Source organism: Leptonychotes weddellii, chromosome 15, assembly GCF_054177405.1.
Source record: "Leptonychotes weddellii isolate Sample4059 chromosome 15, ASM5417740v2, whole genome shotgun sequence".
Taxonomy (NCBI): domain Eukaryota; kingdom Metazoa; phylum Chordata; class Mammalia; order Carnivora; family Phocidae; genus Leptonychotes; species Leptonychotes weddellii.
This window is the reverse complement of record NC_138383.1, coordinates 30,201,549-30,221,518: the sequence shown is the minus strand read 5'-3', so window position 1 is coordinate 30,221,518 and position 19,970 is coordinate 30,201,549. Positions and strand designations below refer to the sequence as shown.

Here is a 19,970-nt window from a genome sequence, read left to right as displayed (position 1 = left end):
CTGGGGGTGGGTATTGAGGAGGGCACATTCTGCATGGAGCACTGGGTGTTATGCACAAACAATGAATCATGGAACACTTCATCTAAAACTAATGATGTAATGTATGGGGATTAACGTAAGAATAAAAAAAAAAAAGATTGAAATATATAACATATATGTTAAAAATATCTTGTGGAAAATATATCATATTTGTGTAACTAAGTACACTAGATTGGCATATTATTAAGTATATTGTCTTTGACATAAAAAAGGCAAGTATTTTTTATTAATTTAATTGGAAATTAGAAATAGAATAATGAAATACTCAACTCCCTGCAGTAAGCCTGACATTTCTAAAATAGACCTGTTGTCTTTAGTTTGGGTAAATAATTGATCTGTTTTCCAGAGGCGTTATTTCTGCCAGCTGAGTAGCTGAGAGCTGTGAAGTACAGCACATCTACATTTTAAATAATTGCCCTTCCTTGGCAGGGAAATTGCTTTTCCATCCATTAATAAGAGGAAAATGAATGTTGGGTCTGTAGTAAAGTAGATTAAACATGTACCTCTTTGGATGCTTGACTGCATCTTTAACAGACTTGAAATTTTTCTGGTTAATTAAATGCTATATATTGAAAGGTGATGATGGTCTTGGGTTAATAATTTAAAAAGTTTAGGTTGGATTTTTTTTTTTCTTTTGCACAGAGTTTTCCCCATTGATCACAGTGAGTGGTCAGAAAAATACCTTATCTTGGTTTTTGTTAACCTATATAATGCCTCAGAGATTTACAGAATTATGTGGCTTCAGATTTTTCCTCTCATCTGACAGCTGCTGGTTTATTACTGCCAGTCACTTATACTGTATCACTAACAATGCAAAGGCAGCTTGAAGAGTTTATTGCTTTTATTTTTTTTTCCCCGAAGAAGGAGCTGTTTCCATTCTAGATTTGTAGTTACTCTCCTCTGTCATCATCTCATAAAATGACGTGTTTTACTCATGTAATGGATTACTCCCTGAAGAATTTGTTCTCTTTGCTCTATGTTCATTGTGACACAGGACTTGTATGAGAGTCAGTGGTAACTTTGCAGGTTCGATTTACCATAAAGTACAGTAGGCATCATACCCAGGGCCCACGCTAGTATTGTGGTCCCACCAGAATGCTTAAAAAAAGCAAAAAAAAAAAATCTTTTGGGGCGCCTGGGTGGCTCAGTTGGTTAAGCGACTGCCTTTGGCTCAGGTCATGATCCTGGAGTCCCGGGATGGAGTCCCGCATCGGGCTCCCTGCTCGGCAGGGAGTCTGCTTCTCCCTCTGACCCTCCCCCCTCTCATGCTCTCTCTCTCTCATTCTCGCTCTCAAATAAATAAATAAAATCTTTATAAAAAAAATCTTTTAAGCTAATGGGATACTTTAATATATGTTTAAAACCAGCAACTGTAATCATAAAATATAATTTTAAATATTTTTTCATTGAAGAGGGGGCCCATAAAAGCAAAAATGCCCAAAGCCCATGAAAGTCCTAATGTAGCCCCGGGTCCTGGGCGTCCACTAGTAAGGAGGAGCCCGTCTCCTTCCCCACCATGACTGCCATAATATTTCTAGTTAATTAAACAAAGGTGCTCAGTTAGCACTAAACGAACTAATGAAAGATGTGAATACATATATATATATGCTATGTAGAATGTTAAGCAAACATGTATATACACACACATACCTGTAACACTATGCTACCTGTAACAGATGTAACTATAACGGTAGAAATCCGGTATTAAATTTTGAAGAAGGTAAAGAAGAATATCTATAGTCAAGTACATAGATGCAAAGTAGCCAACGGTGAATTAAACTTTTGCTTATCAGGACAACTTCACTGGTTGTTAAGCAGTGAAGTACTTGAATATTTGTGGTCCCTTCCCATTTCCTCTCCTCCAGAATGTTCTGGCCCTTCCCTGGGTTCAGGCTTGTTTCAGTGTTCTCGTTCAGATTTGTATATACTCTTGCCATATGTTAATTATTTTGAACATTGCTCTGAAAACAGTGCAAATATTTCTCAAGGATACATATATTTCAAAGGACATACGTTACATCCAATAGGGTGGGTACTTATGATGGGAAGGGATGGGAATGGGGACTGGGTGCCAGAACGGATGATGAAAAGAAACATGTAAAAACAGTAGTCCATATCAGTATTCAGAATTAATATAATGGGTTTTACAAAAAAAAAAAAAAACACCAAAAAAACCACAACAATTTAGAGTACCAACAGTATAGAAGAGAATAAAATTATTATTTAATTTAAAATGAACTGATCTTTTGGTTTTCCCTTTGTTGCTTTGATTGTTTTGTGGGAAATTTTGATGGTTGTTGTTGTTTTTGGTCTCTTTATTCAAGTCATTTCTTTTTTTTTTTTTAAAGATATTTATTTATTTGAGAGAGAAAGAGAGAGAGGGGGGAGAGCAGAAGGAGAGGGAGAGGGAAAGAACCTCAGGCAGAGCCTGACACAGGGCTCGATCTCACAATCCTGAGATCATGACATGAGCTGAAATCAAGAGTCAGATGCTTAACTGATTGAGCCACCCAGGTGCCCCCCAACCGTATCTTTCTGATGGGCTAAGAAGCCATTACATTTATCTATATAGATACAGATATGTAGAGTGAGGTTGTGCAAAGAATCCCTACCTTGGTGCCCAGTAGTCTTTGTTGTATGTCAGTGGTTGTTCTTATAGTCTTTTTGAAATGTAGTTAAGAAGTCATGTTTTGAAATAGTGCAGATAGGTAATGAAATCTAATTTCCAGAGACACTTGGTAATTTGCTAATATTTGACCTATTTGCAAATATACCCAAAATAAAAATGCTAAATGATTAACACTTTTATTTTTCATCTAATAATTGTTACATAGTTTCTGATCTCCCCTGCTAGAACCTTGACTGAAGTCTGTTAGAGTGTCGTATGTATGCTCTGGAATATATGATTCGTGGTGCTTTGACCACCCATTTGGCCAAGCTGCACATCTGAGACTCATTGACCTCTTTCTTGACCCCTCACCATGTATCTGTATTTCTTATGCATCCCTCTCTGATTGCTGTGTTTTTAGGTTTTATTGTGTCTCCCTCCTCCCCTGCCCCATAGGGGCAGGATTTTAACTTTCTAACTGCTCTGTTTAGCACCTGTCTTTTCTCTCTCTCCATTCATTCACTCTCTATAAAACCACCGATTTTATCTTGTTCTCTTACCCTTATTTTTGTTTTGGTTTGTCTTCATTTTTATTGAACTGTAGCTTACATAATGTAGATTGCATGAATGTTAAGTATATAGCTTGGTACACACACACACACACGCACACACACACACCTGTATAAGCTCTACCCAAAAAGTTAAAAAGTTCTGTTTTACACATCTCTGAAGTACATAGAAGGCATTCCTTTGGTAATACCTAATTTCCAAATTTACCTTTCAAATTATATTTTGTAGTCCTAATACATAAAATATCTGTTCCAAGCAGACTGATCTGCATCATGTCATATCCTCTTTACTTCTCCTTCTGTCTTCTGCTTTTCATATTTTACTTTTTTTTTCCCTCTCCCCTGTCTACCAAATTCCTATTAGCCTCAATTTGAAATGTATTTTATTATGAACTTTTAGCAGTGATTGTCTGTGATAGTTGTATATGTGTGTGTATCTGTGTTTATAATTCTTCTCTGAGGTCAGTATGTTGTATTGGTACTAATAGTAGACAACACAAGCTAATACTTTTTAGACTTTTAATTTTGATTTTCTCACTGTGGGTTTCAGTAATCATATCTATTAATTGAAGTCAGGCATGCTATTTCTAAGGTCCTCAGAGTTATAAAACTCTGAAACTGTATGATGTGTTGTTTTCCTGAATAAAGTTAGGAGTCAGATTAATCTTCCCAAACAATACTTCCTTATCTTCCCAGTTCTTCTACTTTATCTAAAAATTTTACATTTTTGCCATTGTAAGGACTCTCCATGTTGTGATATTACAATATGGTCGGGTAAGAAAAATCATTCAGTTATGAAAGAAAATTATCTTTTTATAAAAATATTTAATCACTTTATGCCTTGATGTCCTATTAGTATTTTGTGTTAATATTGTCCACTAATGGTTCACTTTATTAAAAGTGAATGGTTAAACCAAAAGTAATCAACACAAACTTATTCTAAAATTATATAGACATTCAAAGGATCTACCATAGTCAAATCAATCTGGAAAAAGGTGGGTGACCTACTCTAAATGTATAGTAATCTAGAAAGGATGGTTTGGGGCAAATATAGTTATAGATGGATGGAATAGAATCCAAAAATTTATCACATACACATGGTCACCTGATATTGGACCAAAATAGTAAGTAATTCAATGTGGATAGTATAGTTGTCTCAACAATGGTGCTGAACAACTGGGATATCCACTTGGGAAAAAAATAAACTTTTACTTAACACCATACACAAAAACGAACTCTAAATTGATCATAGACTTAATTTTAAAGCTTAAACTAAGCCTTCAAAGAGAAAACAGAAGGATTATATCATTGTGACCCAGGAGGGATAGAGAAAGATGTTTTAGATAGGGCACCAAAAACACAAACCATAAAATTGGCCTTCATTAAATTAAGGACCTTGGCAAAGATATGGTCAAGTAAATGAGGTGGGGTGCCATAAACTGGGAGAAAGTATTATATATGTATATAGTCATAGATCATATGCATAAATATATATATGTAATGAAAAGACAAAACAAAAATGTTGGGCAAAAGATTTGAACAATCATGTCACAAAAGAAAATATGCAAATAGCCATTTAATACACAGAAAGCTAATCAACATCACTGATCATTAAGGAATATGGCATACTAAAACCATAAGAAACCATCTCACTGAGATGGTTAAAATTTTAAAAGACTGACAGTACCAAATGCTAATGAGTTATGGAGCTCATGGGAAAGTTAAAATGATACAGCCACTTTGGATGAACATTTTCAGTTTTTTCTTTTTTTTTTTTATCAAGTTAAACATACACATGAGCCAGCAGTTCTACTCCTACATATTCACCTAAGAAGAATAAAAACATATGTTCACACAGGAGTTTGTTTCACAATAGCCAAAAACTAGAAACAACTGCTGAATGGATATATAAATGATCATATATCTGTATAATGGAATACTGCCCAGTAATATAAACGAAGGTAGTACTGTTAGCCACAGCAGTAGGTTTAACAAGATGTTGTGTGACTCCATTTACATGGAATTCTAAAGTAGGCAATATTAATTCATAATGACAGAAAGCCAGTCAGTGGTTGCCTGGGGCCACACAATGGGGAGGGGATGGACTGCAAGTGGACACAAGAGAATTTTTTTCGCATGTGCTCTATCTTGATGATGTACTTGTCAGACTCATCAAACTGTTTGAAAATGAGTACATATTTATTGTAAATAAATTGTCCATTAATGAAGATTAATAAAGCTTAAAAACTATTTTGGCATCTGACAAAAAATGTATTCAACCACTTGGAAAAATAAAAATACATAGACATGCACCACTTTCCTATATGTCTCTTGGATGAAAAGACTATTGAAAACAATGAGTATTAGAATATTTAATATGAAAATCCGTTGGATATGGCCAAAGATGTTTTCAGAATCCTAAAAATTACATGATGCAAAGTGAAAGGAAGAAAACAAATTAATTATTCCAGTGAAGATGTTTGGACACTTAACTTGAAACTCCTAAAAACGCAAGAAGATAGAAATAGTAAGTTATAAAATAAGTGAGCTCGAAAACCAACTTTTTTTTCTTTGAAGATTTTATTTATTTATTTGAGAGAGAATTAGAGAGAGCACATGAGAGGGGGGAGGGCCAGAGGGAGAAGCAGACTCCCTGCCGAGCAGGGAGCCCGATGCGGGACTCGATCCCGGGACTCCAGGATCATGACCTGAGCCGAAGGCAGTCGCTTAACCAACTGAGCCACCCAGGCGCCCGAAAACCAGCTATTGATTTTAGATTTTCCCACATGGAGCAAATGAGTAAGAACCATGTCAGAGATTTTGGTCTAATTTATCTTGGTTGTGGATATATGCAACTTTAGGAAGGGATAAAATGAATCATGTCTTTTGTATGTTTGACAGTGTGTACTGCAGTGCTTTTAACAGTGATTTTGAGCTTAAATTTAAGAAAGACTTAATATACCCTGGGCCATAAATGTAGAAAAATACAGCAATGAGTTTGATTATCAGCATCTTCAAACATAAATGTGCTAACATTGTTGCTGCCCACAGGGAAATTTTGAGACTGTTGTTTTCAAGTATTCACATTCATTTTAAAGGTTTTATTAATCAGACTTTCATAGGTTATTATTGTGGTTTTATGTAATTTGAAGACCTAAAAGATTTTAATCAGTACTAAGGTTTTGTTTTTCTGCTTTTGTTTACAAATCTGACCAGTAACTTTAAAAGATAATTAAATAATTTCTAAGTTTTAATCTGTACAGGTATTGATGGGGAAGTATTAAATTCACAAGAATTAATACCAAAATGTAAAATTATTTTATGAGTGATATATTTGGAATTCCTGTAACGATTTCTGTTTGCCCCAGCATGTCAGTGTTTATATCTCTTTTTGGAAGAGAGTGTGAATAGCTGGTAATTTGTTTTCCAATTCATATGTGTGCACGTGATAAAGAACCATGCAATTAGGGAGGTGTTATAAATAGGATATGGTAAAAAAGACATACCTACTCATGTTTCCAAGATTTTATAGCATATGCCCAGTGGAGGTTTGCTCCTCTTTAATTTTGCCTTTTGGGCTAACCAGCTGACGCCCAGTTGAAAAGATTTATGTTCTTATAAGGCCACAAAAGCCTTAATGTTCAGTCTCCAGCTACCTCAGATTTTGGAGAACGCCATGTACCATCAGCAGCTTCAGTCCCCACCCTCTAATGCTAACGCTCATCTATCAAACTTAAAGCTGAGAGTGAGGGAGAGGAAGCTTCCAGATAAACACACAGCAGCGCCTAAACAGCTAATCACTCTAAGCTTCCGCTTCCAGGCCCTATAATTAGAAGTCCTTCTTTTCCTTGTATTCCCAGATGACGCAAATGCTTTTTGTGGCTTGGCACCTCATTTGGGGCGTGGGTTTAGTTTATGGCCAGGCTAGAGTCTGGTTTAGTCTTCTGATGCTGCGTAAATAGTTCTCAAGCCACAGTCTACTCTGTACGACTTTTTCCTTTTATGTATATCGGCTTTTTAAATTGTGTTCTAGGAAAAAAAAAAAAAAAAGCTTGTCATTTCTCCCAGCAGAATGTGTGCAAAAGAGGAAATTATAAATTAAAAGAAAGCACATGATTGTATAGTACTATACTAGTTATTTATTTCTTCCTTTCCTTTCTGCTCTTTCAATTTTTTTTTTTTACTATTTTAAAATTTTATCAAAAAAAGCTCATTGGTGGATTATGGAAGCCACATTTACATGGGGAAGTGGAAAAAGAAAACTTTTTTTAAAAGATTTTATTTATTTGAGAGTGAGTGAATGAGCATGAGCAGGGGGAGGGGCAAAAGGAGAGGGAGAAGCAGACTCCTCACTGAGTGGGGAGCCCTACACAAGGCTCAGTCTCAGAACCCCGAGATCATGACCTGAGCTGAAGGCAGCCACTTAACTGACTGAGCCACCCAGGCACCCCAAAAGAAAACTTTTTAGATAGGATACACAGAATCTAATAAAGATAAATTTTCAGTGGCCTATTTCTCTAAAAATCTCAATTTGTTTTACGTATTAGAAACTAGACAGTTGTTAATGTCAGTTTGAAAAGCTGGGAGCCTATTGAAAAGTATTCATTTGTGATTATCATTCACATGAGAAACAGTAATTGTCTTGATTTGGCTAACAGGGACTTTTACTGCAGTGCTTATTATGAGTACAATATTGATACGATTCTAAAAGAAATGAAGTTTATCTTTAGTAGGTGAGTCATATATTTGTACTATAAGTTCATCATTTTCCTGTCAGAATGTTTCCATTGAATTGTTTCTCATGTGCAGAAAATCATTTTATGGTGGAAAAGTGAAATCAAAACATAGTAGCAGAATTGTGATAATTCAGACTTAGTATCACTCAGCAAAAAGTAGGAGGAGTGAAGAAATATTGTCCACAAAAGGACAATTAAGCATTCATGCTCAACCTTAGAAATTTATTGTTTGGATAACAACAATAATATGGAAAGAATATAAAGTATGTCAGTGACCCCATGACCATAGCTGGGTGCAGAATGGGAGGCAATGTTATATAAACTGTTACACGTTTGAAGTAGATATCAATAAATGACACTTTTCATCATCTAAAATGTATTCTTTTGGAAGTAGTCAGGACACTGGCGTCTAGTGTGGTATTTTTGAATTTAACATAGTGACTAGAGCTGTACCTTATATTAGCCAAGTAGATAGCAAACTCACATATACTTCATCTTTCCATTTAAATGCCGACCTTATCTTCCACTAGCGCTTAATATTCTTTCATATATTTTTTTTCAACTGAGAAAAGTTTTAAGAGTTAAAAAATGTGATTCTGCTTTTGGCATAGCAGAGTGAGCTAATAAATCATTCTTCCCACAGAAAACAAATATAAATTCTGGACAAAATATAAACAAACACACACAAATTTAGATATGTGTATTATAGTTTCTGGAACAACCGACAGAAATTTAATATAAAGAGAGAGATTTAAAAAGCTAATAGAAAAATTAAAATTGGATATTAAAAGTATTGAAATTATCTAGGAAAAGGGAAGGAAGCAAGAACAGAGAAACAACAAAAGCAAGGAAACCATCAGAAAAATAATAAAAAAAAAATAAAATGGTAGCTATAAACTCAACCCTACCAGTAAGTTAGGCTAAATGTAAATGAACTATAGACACCAATTTAAAAAGTCCAGAATTGAATTTAAGAAAACCCCAAATTAGACCTCAATTATTGTCTAAAACAAAATCATTTTAAATACAATTATATTGATTATAAAAGTGAAAGAATGGAAAAGTATATACCATGTGTGCACCAATCAGAACAAAGCTAAAGTAATGATATCAATACCAGAAAAAGTAGACTTCAGAACAAGGAAAATACTAGGGTTAAAATGGGACATCTCGATAAAAGAGGCAGTTCATAAAGAAGTCCTAATAATCCTAAATGTGTATGGACTTAAAAAAAAAAGGTCTAAAATTTAGGGAGCTTATATAACTGAAAAAAAAATATCCACAATTATACTTGGAAGTGTTTGGTTCTATTCAGTGGTAGAACAAGAAAGTAGGCAATCAATCAGTAAGGATATTGAAGATCCTAACAATTCTATCAATTAACTGACCTTTATAACACTGCAAGTGTTCGAGTGTGTGTGGAACAGTCACTGCAATCTAGTCTCAGATATAAAACAAGGTTTAACAAATTTCTTGTCATAATGGAATTAAACTAAAACTCAGTATGTGAAAGATACCTGAAAAATACCCAAATACTTGGAAAAACTCAACAACATACTAAATATCCCATGAATAAAGAGGAAATATCTGGAAAACATTTAGAACTGAATGCAAATGAAAAGGCAATAACAAGTTTTTGGAATTCATTCCATTTTAAAGCAGGTTTATAGGGAAATTTATACCAATGTATGCTTACTCTGAAAAAGAAGAAAGTTCCGGGAACAGTAATCTAAGCTTCCACCTTAAGAAAGTTGAAAAAGGTGCGCCTTAGTGGCTCAGTGGGTTAAGCATCTGACTCTCGATCTCAGTTCAGGTCTTGATCTCAGGGTTGTGTGTTCATGTGAGTTAAACAAAGAAAAAGTTGAAAAAACAAAGAGCAAATAAAACTAAAGCAAGGAGAATGAAGGAAATAGTAACAGAAGATACTAATAGCAGAAGGAGGAATATAGGAGATGAATCAATGAAATTGAAAGAAAATCAGTGACAGCTGGGGCACCTGGGTGGCTCAGTCGTTAAGCGTCTGCCTTCTGCTCAGGTCATGATCTCAGAGTCCTGAGATCAAGCCCCGCATCGGGCTCCCTGCTCAGCAGGAAACCTGCTTCTCCCTCTCCCACTCCCCCTGCTTGTGTTCCCTCTCTTGCTGTCTCTCTCTCTGTCAAAAAATAAATAAAACCTTTAAAAAAAAAAAAGAAAAGAAAAGAAAAAAGAAAAACTCAGTGACACCCCAAATAGATATCCTTGAAAACATCTAGCCAGTATGACCAAGGAAAAAAGGAGGGAAGACAAATTATTGATAATCTCAATGAAAAAGTAGACATCACCAAAGATCCTACAGATATTAATAAAGTCCATTTCCTTGAGTTACAGAAAGTAATTCACCCAAGAACATTTAAACACCCCAGTTTTCCATTTTAAAGTAATAAAATTTAAATTACAAAGAAATTAAATTAAAATGATTTTGGAGCTTTCAACAACAAAAAGGCCCACATAGTTTCACTGGCAAATACTACTGAACATCTAAGGGTAGGAAATAATAGCAGTTTCCCCCAATCTTTTCTAGAAAATAAGAATATAAGGAACATTTCACAATAGGACCAGCTTTACCCTGATTCCAAAAACAGACAAACACATGATTAGACACCTACAAACGAATATCCCTCAGGAACACATCATGAAAACCTTAAAACATTAGCTAATTGAATCTGGCAGCATATAATAAAGGATTTTGACCAGGTGGAGCTTATCCTAGGAATGCAAGGCTTGTTTAACATTATCATTCATTAGTAAAATTCACCATATTAATCGAGTAAAGAAGAAAACCACATAATCATTTCAGAGGTGTAAAACACTGGACAAAATTCAACATTTGTTCATTATAAAAGCTCTCAACAAACTAGGAGTATAAAGAAACATCCTCAAGTTGATAGAGGGCATTTATAAAAAATCCTAAAGCTAATATCATACTTGAAGATTGAATCCTTTCTCCTAAAATTTGGAAGCCATGAATATTGCTTTCACCAGTTCTTTTTTCTCAGCAAATGTAGTAAGTGAAGAAAAAGAAAAAAAAGGCATGTAATTTGGAAAGGAAGAAATAAAATTATGTCTGTTCACATACTACATGATAGTCTGTAAAGAAAATTCCATGTAATCTAAAAAAACCCTTCCTAGAACTGGCAGAATATAAAAAATGTCAGTTATGTCTCTCTATGCCAGCAGGGAAAAATTGATAATTGAGATAAAATGAAGAGTCCCATTTATAATGGATCTAGGTACATTTACAATTTGTGTGCTGAACAAGAAAAAAAGTCAAAGAAGATATATATATCAAGAAATATGAAGTGTTCATAGATCAGAAGACTCAATATTGTTAAGATGTCCATCACCCTCAAATTGATTTATAGACTTAATATAATCCTCCCAAAAAAATATCCTAGGAATTTTTGTTATATCAAAATCTGATTCTGTGTTTGGAAAGGAATTGGAATAACCAAAATAATGTTGAAAAGGTTCTTACCTGATCTCAAGATTTACTATAAAGTTACAATAGTCAAGAAAGTGTGGTATTGGGGTGCCTGGGTGGCTCAATTGGTTGGGCATCTGCCTTCGGCTCAGGTCATGGTCCCAGGGTCCTGGGATCGAGTTCTGCTTCGGGCTCCTTGCTTGGCGGGGAGCCTACTTCTCCCTCTTCCACTCCCCCTTCTTGTGCTCTCTTTCTCTCTCTGACAAATAAATAAAATCTTAAAAAAAAAATGTGTGGTATTAATGAAAGCATAGATGCAGAAATTGAATGACTGGAATAATACTTCCAGAAAAAGACCTATGCAGATATAGCTGGTTGATCTTTGACAAGTTGACAATGGATAAAAAAATAAAGAATAAAGAATTCAGTGGATAAAGAACAGTCTCTTGAAGAAATCTTGCTGGAACAATTGGACATCATTTGCAAAAATGTTAATTTGTGCGACACCTCATACTTTTTACAAAAATTAACTCAAAATGAATGATAGACCTATATGTAAAATATAAAACTCTGAAATTTTGACAAGAAAACAAAATATTTGTGACCATGGATTAGGCAAAGAATTCTTCGCTATGACATTTTGTCAAAATTAAAAACTTGCTCCGTGAGACACTGTAGGCAGTTTGGATAAATGTTATGCCAGGGTAGAGACACAGTTTAAACTGGTGAATTAAGGTAGGGTATTAGTAGATAAACTGAAACTCAAAATTCAGGTTTTGAGAAATGGTAAAAAGTGGGAGCAGGTTTTAGTTCCATGGAGAGAAGTCATTTTCACGTTCTTTGTTATCAGATTGGCTGTTTTAAAATGCTTGTGAACTCTTGGTAAACCTTTCTCTACTAGTTATATGGGAACATCAGAAAACTACAGTTAGCGTCCTCACTAAATGTATACTGATGTATACTGATGTGGCATGAAGGTTTTGTGTTCATACAGGAAAAAGGTGCTGTGTTTTAATTTTTTTTATTGGGGAAAGTTTTTTACATCTTTGATAATTTTTTTTCCTTTAAAGTATAATGAGTATTTTGTGAAAATATTTCATCCACATACATAATTGTTTTTATTTTTACTCTTTTTGGTGTGTCTTTCAGGAATGCTTCTAGTCACAACAGACACCCTTGGCCATGACTTTCATGTCTTCCAGATTCTGACTCATCCTTGGTCTTCATCACAAAGTGCTGTCCATCATCTATATACTCTTCACAGGGGAGAAACTGAAGCCAAAGTAAGTTGTATATTTTTTAGAAGGTGTTTGTGTGTGTGTGTTGTGTGTGTGTGAGTGTGTGTGTGTAATATGACATCTAATTTAGCTGGTTATTTATGTCATATTGGAGCTTAATGTTAATATTAGTGAGAACATAAAATATCCTATTTTGACCCAATAAATACATAAGCAGTAGGCAAACAAGTCAATGAAGTTGATAAAACATAAGTTCTATATAGCCTTCTCCTCCTACCCTATACCATTTCCTCCCCCAGCAAAAACCCTATCATCCATTGGATATCTCTCCCGGTCTTTTTATGTGTGTTTTGGTTTTATATATATGCATACATGCACATGCACACACACAAATGCATGTAAACATGTGTTCACATATACACAAAATAATTGAATTTTATAATGTATGACTCTATGGGTAATATTTGGTGGTATGCAGGAGTCAGCTCACAGTGGCTAGTGAGAATGAGTTGTGTACGTTTGTCCCCAACTCTGGATGTAGTGACATTACATTGGTGGCGTGAAATCATCTACGCTAGGAGTGTTTATATAATGGAAATCGACAAACACTACAAGTCAGAACTGTTTCTTTTCTTATGGAACCAGTTTTTTTTTTTTTTTTAAGATTTTATTTATTTATTTGACAGATTCAGAGATAGCGAGAGAGGGAACACAAGCAGGGGGAGTGGGAGAGGGAGAAGCAGGCTTCCCGCCGAGCAGGGAGCCCGATGCGGGGCTCGATCCCAGGACCCTGGGATCATGACCTGAGCCGAAGGCAGACGCCTAACGACTGAGTCACCCAGGCGCCCCATGGAGCCAGTTTTTAACATTTAGCAGCACATCACTGTGCATGCATGTATGGGCATGCACATACACACACATCCACACAACATCCACACACACATCCACATACATAACTTACTAAGCATTTGTATTAGGCACCATGCTAAGTGCTTTTACATGTATTCTTAATATCACTTGGTAGATACTGAGCTAGCTTAATAGGCTAAAATTCCAACTATTCATTCTTTTGTTTCCAAGAGCCTATGGTTATGCATTTACCAGTATGCTATTGTATATCCTTTATCCTGAGAGATAGCTCATTGACCCACCACTATTTATTAGCTAGTCCATCCTTTCCCACTAGTCTAAAATGCTTTTTATCGTAAGTTTCCATTAGAATTTTCTGTAATAGAATGAAATATCTTAAATATATAGAAATCCATGAGTTTATAATGATACTTAAAAAGGAAGTATTGGACGTAACTGTAGGTTGCTTGTTTACTAACTCATTATTTTGAAAATTGATAACTAAAGCATTTAACTTGTCTTTCTTATATCAATTTAATAAGATAACTGAATAGTTGGTGAGGGAAAGTTTTTCTTTATGGAAGAATTCCAGTATTAAAAATGTTAGAATTTAGATTTAGTGTGGTGATTATTTTGCAATATATACACATATTGAATCATTATGCCGTACACCTGAAACTAATATAAAGTTGTATGTCAGTTATACCTCAATTAAAAAAAAAAGTCAGAATTTTAAGAATCACCATTGTTGCTACCCCTAATGAAACAATGGATTTAGGCAATAATCATCTGTATTTAGTTTTAGCTGATGGTGGAACAGTCAGATATCATGTACTTCCTGATTTGATGTAATAGGATGTATACAATATCATCTATGAAATATTTCTGCCCAATCCTCTAAATTAAACCTGAATCTAATTCAGCCCATAGATATAATTAGTACTTTACATAAAAGACAGAGATAGACAAGTTAAACAATACCATGAGAATGCAGCCAGCCAAATCTAAAATGTGGGAAGTTCTTCACTAAAAATGTGACCTGATTTTTTAAAAAGTTTTTATTTAGTTAGAATACAGTGTAATATTCATTTCAGGTATAGAATTTAGTGATTCAGTCCTTACATATAATACCTGATGCTCATCCCAGGCACCCTCCTTAATCCCCATCATCCATTTAACCCATCCCCCCACCTCTCCTTTGATAACCATCAGTTTATTCTCTATAGTTAAGAGTCTGTTTCTTGGTTTGTCTTTCTGTTCTTCCCCCCATGTTCATTTATTTTGTTTCTTAAATTCCACATATGAGTGAAATCATATAGTATTTGTCTTTCTCTGACTTACTTCGCTTAGCATAACATTCTCTAGCTCCATCCTCCTCATTGCAAATTGCAAGATTTCATTCTTTTTTTATGGCTGAGTAATATACCATTGTGTATATATACCATATCTTCTTTATCCATTCATCAGTTGATGGACATTTGGGCTCTTTCCATAATTTGGCCATTGTTTATAATGCTGCTATAAACATTGGGGTGCATGTGTCCCTTAGAATCAGTATTTTTGTATCCTTTGAGTAAATACCCAGTAGTGTAATTGCTGGATTGTAGGGTAGTTCTATTTTTAAGTTTTTGAGGAACCTCCATACTGTTTTCTAGAGTGGCTGCACCAGTTTGCATTCCCACCAACAGTGTAAGAAGGTTCCCCTTTCTCTGAATCCTCACCAATACCTGTTGTTTCCTGTGTTGTTAATTTTAGCTATTCTGACAGGTGTGAGGTGGTATCTCATCGTAGTTTTGATTTGTATTTCTCTAATATTGAGTGATGTTGAGCATCTTTTCATGTGTATGTCTTCTTTGGAAAAATGTCTGTTCATGCCTTCTGCCCATTTTTTAACTGGATTATTTGTTTTTGGGGTGTTGAGTTTTATAAGTTCTTTATAGATTTTGGATGCCAATCCTTTATCAGATATGTCATTTGCAAATATCTTCCCCCCCTCCCAAAGGTTGCCTTTTAGTTTAGTTGATTGTTTCCTTCATTGTGCAGAAGGTTTTTATCTTTTTTTTTTTTACTTTACCAAATTATTATTTTTTTTTTCAAAATTTTATTTAAATTCTAGTTAGTTAACATATAGGGTAATACTGGTTTCAGGAGTAGAATTTACTGATTCATCACTTACATGTAACACCCAGTGCTCTACACAAGTTCCCCCCTTAAAACCCATTACCCAGAAGCTTTTTATCTTGATGAAATCCCAATAGTTCATTTTTGCTTTTGTTTCCCTTTCCTGAGGAGACATATCATGTAAGAAGTTGCTATAGCTTGTGTCAGAGTGGTTACTGCCTATGTTCTCCTCTAGGATTTTGATGGTTTCCTGTCTCACATTTAGGTCTTTCATCTATTTTGAATTTATTTTTGTGTATGGTGTAAGAAAGTGGTCCAGTTTCATTCTTTTGCATGTTGCTGTCCAGTTTTCCCAACACCATTTATTGAAGAGACTGTCCTTTTCCCATTGGATATTCTTTCCTCCTTTGTCAAAGATTAATTGACCATATGGTTGTGGGTTCATTTCTGGGTTTTCTAGTGACCTGATTCTTACAACAAATATAGCTAACCCTTGAATACATGGGTTTGAACTTCACGGGTCCACTCATGTGGATTTATTTTGATAAGTACTGTAAATGTATTTTCTCTTTCTTATGATTTTTCTCTTTTTATTTTTAAGTTTTTATTTTAGTAACCCGATGCTCATCATGACAAGTGTACTCCTTAATCCCTATCACCTATTTCACCCATCCTGCCACCTCCCCTCTGGTAACCATCAGTTTGTTCTCTGTAGTTAAGAGTCTGTTTCTTGGTTTGCCTCTCCCTGTTTTTTCCCTATGATGATTTGCTTTGTTTCTTAAATTCCACAAATGAGTGAAATCATGTGGTATTTGTCTTTCTTGGACTGACTTATTTCACTTAGCATTATATTCTCTAACTTCATCCACGGCTTTGCAAATGACAAGATTTCATTCTTTTTTATGACTGAATAATATTCCACTGTGTGTGTGTGTGTATGTGTGTTACACATCATCTGTATCTGTTCATCAGTTGATGGACACTTGGGCTACTTCCATAGTTTGCTCTTGTAAACAATGCTGCAATAAACATAGGAGTGCATGTAGCCCTTTGAATTAGTGTTTTTGTTTTCTTTAGGTAAATACCCAGTGGTGTAATTGTTGGATTGTAGGGTGGTTCTATTTTAAAATTTTTGAGGAACCTCTGTACTATTTTCCAGAGTGGCTGCAGCAGTTCGCATTCCTCCCAACAGGATAAGAGTTTCCTTTTTCTCTACATCCTTGCCAACACCTGTTGTTTCTTGCATTTTTGATTTCAGCCATTCTGACATTCAGCCATTCTGACCTCAACCAGTGTGAGGTGGTCTTTCATTGTAGTTTTGTGTTTCCCCGATATTGAGTGATGTTAAGCAACTTTTCATGTGTCTGTTGGCCATCTGTCTGTCTTCTTTGGAGAAATATCTTTCATGTCTTCTGCCCAGTTTTTAATTGCATTATTTGTTTTTTTTGTTTTGGATATTGAGTTGTATAAATTCTTTATATATCCTGGATACTAACCTTTTATCGGATATATCATTTGCAAATATCTTCTTCTAGTCAGTAGGTTGCCTTTTAGTTTTGTTGATTGTTTCCTTTGCTGTGCAGAAGCTTTTTATTTTGATATAGTTCCAATAGTTTATTTTTCCCTTTATTTCCCTTGCCTCAGGAGACATATCTAGAAAAATATTGCTACAGTCGATGTCAGAGAAATTACTGCTTATGCTCTCTTCTAGGATTTTTATGGTTTCAGGCCTCACATTTAGGTCTTTAATCCATTTTGAGTTTATTTTTGTATATGGTGTAAGAAAGTGGTCCAGTTTCATTCTTTTGCATGTTGCTGTCTGGTTTTCCCAACACCATTTATTGAAGAGACTGTCTCTTTCCCCTTGGATATTCTTTCCTGCTTTGTCAGAGATTGATTAACCATATGGTTGTGGGTTCATTTCTGGGTTTTCTGTACTGTTTCATTGACCTATGTGTCTATTTTTATGCCAGTATCATACTGTTTTGATTGCTGTAGCTTTGTAGTATAACTTAAAATCTGGAATTGTGATACCATCAGCTTTGTTTTTCTTTTGTAAGATTATTTTGTCTATTTGGGATCTTTTGTGGCTCCATACAAATTTTAGGATTATTTGTTCTTGTTCTGTGAAAAATGCTATTGGTATTTTGATAGGGATTGCATTAAATGTGTAGATTGCTTTGGGTAGTATGGACATTTTAACAATATTTGTTCTAATCCATGAGCATAGAATGTCTTTCAATTTGTTTGTGTCATCTTCAGTTTCTTTAATCGGTGTTTTATAGTTTTCAGAATACAGGTCTTTCACTTCCTTGGTTAAGTTTATTCCTAGGTATCTTATTATTTTCGGTGCAATTGTAAATGGGATTGCTTTCTTAATTTCTCTTTCTCTTGCTTCATTATTAGTGTATAGAAATGCAACAGATTTCTGTGCATTGATTTTTGTATACTGTGACCTCACTGAATTCATTGATCAATTCTAGTAGTTTTTTGGTGGTGTCTTTTGGGTTTTCTCTATATAGTATCATGTCATCTTCAAATTTTGGAAGTTTTATTTCTTCCTTACCAATATGGATGCCTTTCATTCCTTTTTGTTGTCTAATTGCTGTGGCTAGGACTTCTAGTACCATGTTGAATAAAAGTGGTGAGAATGGACATCCTTATCTTGTTCCTGATCTTAGGGGGAAAGCTTTCAGTTTTTCTCCATTGAGTATGATGTTAGCTGTGGGTTTTTCATATATGGCCTTTATTATATTGAGGTATATTCCCTCTAAACCTACTTTGCAGAGGGTTTTTATCATGAATGGATGTTATACTTTGTCAAATGCTTTTTCTGTGTCTATTGAAATGATCATATGGTTTTTATCCTTTCTCTTGATGTGTTACATCACATTGACTGATGTCTTTATTTTTCTTGCCTAATTTCTCTGACTAGGATTTCCAGTAGCATGTTGAAAAAAATGGTGAGAATGGGCATCCTTGTTTTTGTTCTTCATCTTAGAGGAAAAGCTTTCATCTGGTCATGGTTGAGTGTGATGTTAGGTGTGGGCTTGTCATAGATGGCCTTTATTATGTTGAGGTACATTTCCTTTATATTCATTTTGTTGAGAGTTTTTATCATGAATGGATGTTGAATATTTTAAAATGCTTTTTCCATATCTATTGAGATGGTCATATGATTTATATCCTTCATTTTGTTAATGTGTGGCTCTCAGTCAGCATGTAGATGGAGCATCTAGATTGGAAGCTGGACTCTCAGGCAGCAGCTTTTAAAGTATGAAAATACATCTTTTTTAAGGATAGTCTAGGAGAGGGGCATTTTTGTCTACTGCTTCAGTTCTGTGCCCTGGGTAGAAATAATTTTATTTTATTTTTTTCTGTTAATCACCATACATTACATCATTAGTTTTTGATGTAGTGTTCCATGATTCATTGTTTCCATATAACACCCAGTGCTCCATTCAATATGTGCCCTCTTTAATACCCATCACCAGGCCAACCTACCCCCCCACCCCCCACCCCTTTAGAACCCCTGGTTTGTTTCTCAGAGTTCATAGTCTCCCATGATTCGTCTCCCCCTCCGATTCCCCCCCTTCATATTTCCCTTCCTACTATCTTTTTTTTTTTTTAACGTATAATGTATTATTTGTTTCAGAGGTACAGGTCTGTGATTCAACAGTCTTACACAATTCACAGCGCTCACCATAGCACATACCCTCCTAAATGTCTATCACCCAGCCACCCCATCCCTCCCACCCCCCACCACTCCAGCAACCCTCAGTTTGTTTCCTGAAATTAAGAATTCTTCATATCAGTGAGATCATATGATACATGTCTTTCTCTGATTGACTTATTTCGTCAGCTTAATACACTCTAGTTCCATCCACACCATTGCAAATGGCAATATTTTGGGTTTTTTTGATGGCTGCATAATATTCCATTGTGTAGATATATGCCACATTTTCTTTATCCATTCATCTGTTGATTGGACATCTTGGCTCTTTCCACAGTTTGGCTATTGTGGACATTGCTGCTATAAACATCGGGGTGCACGTACCCCTTCGGATCACTACATTTGTATCTTTGGGGTAAATACCCAGTAGTGCAATTTCTAGGTCATACAGTGGCTCTATTTTCAACTTTTTGAGGAACCTCCATACTGTTTTCCAGAGTGGCTGCACCAGCTTGCATTCCCACCAACAGTGTAGGAGGGTACCCCTTTCTCCGCATCCTTGCCAACATCTGTCGTTTCCTGACTTGTTAATTTTAGCCATTCTGACTGGTGTGAGGTGGTATCTCATTGAGGTTTTGATTCGTATTTCCCTGATGCCAAGTGATGTTGAGCACATT

General features: G+C 35.2%; 1 protein-coding gene across 1 annotated transcript in view; it reads left to right on the top strand.

Annotated features, from left to right (window-relative positions):
* BCAS3 (BCAS3 microtubule associated cell migration factor) overlaps positions 1 to 19,970 on the top strand; it is a gene marked incomplete at its 5' end in the record, with an annotated part of 537,991 nt that overhangs the window by 168,407 nt on the left and 349,614 nt on the right. The window contains one exon of the mRNA XM_081805976.1: positions 12,562 to 12,695. Within this exon, the coding sequence (XP_081662102.1) occupies positions 12,562 to 12,695 (134 nt within the window). The remainder of the gene's footprint in view (positions 1 to 12,561; positions 12,696 to 19,970) is intronic.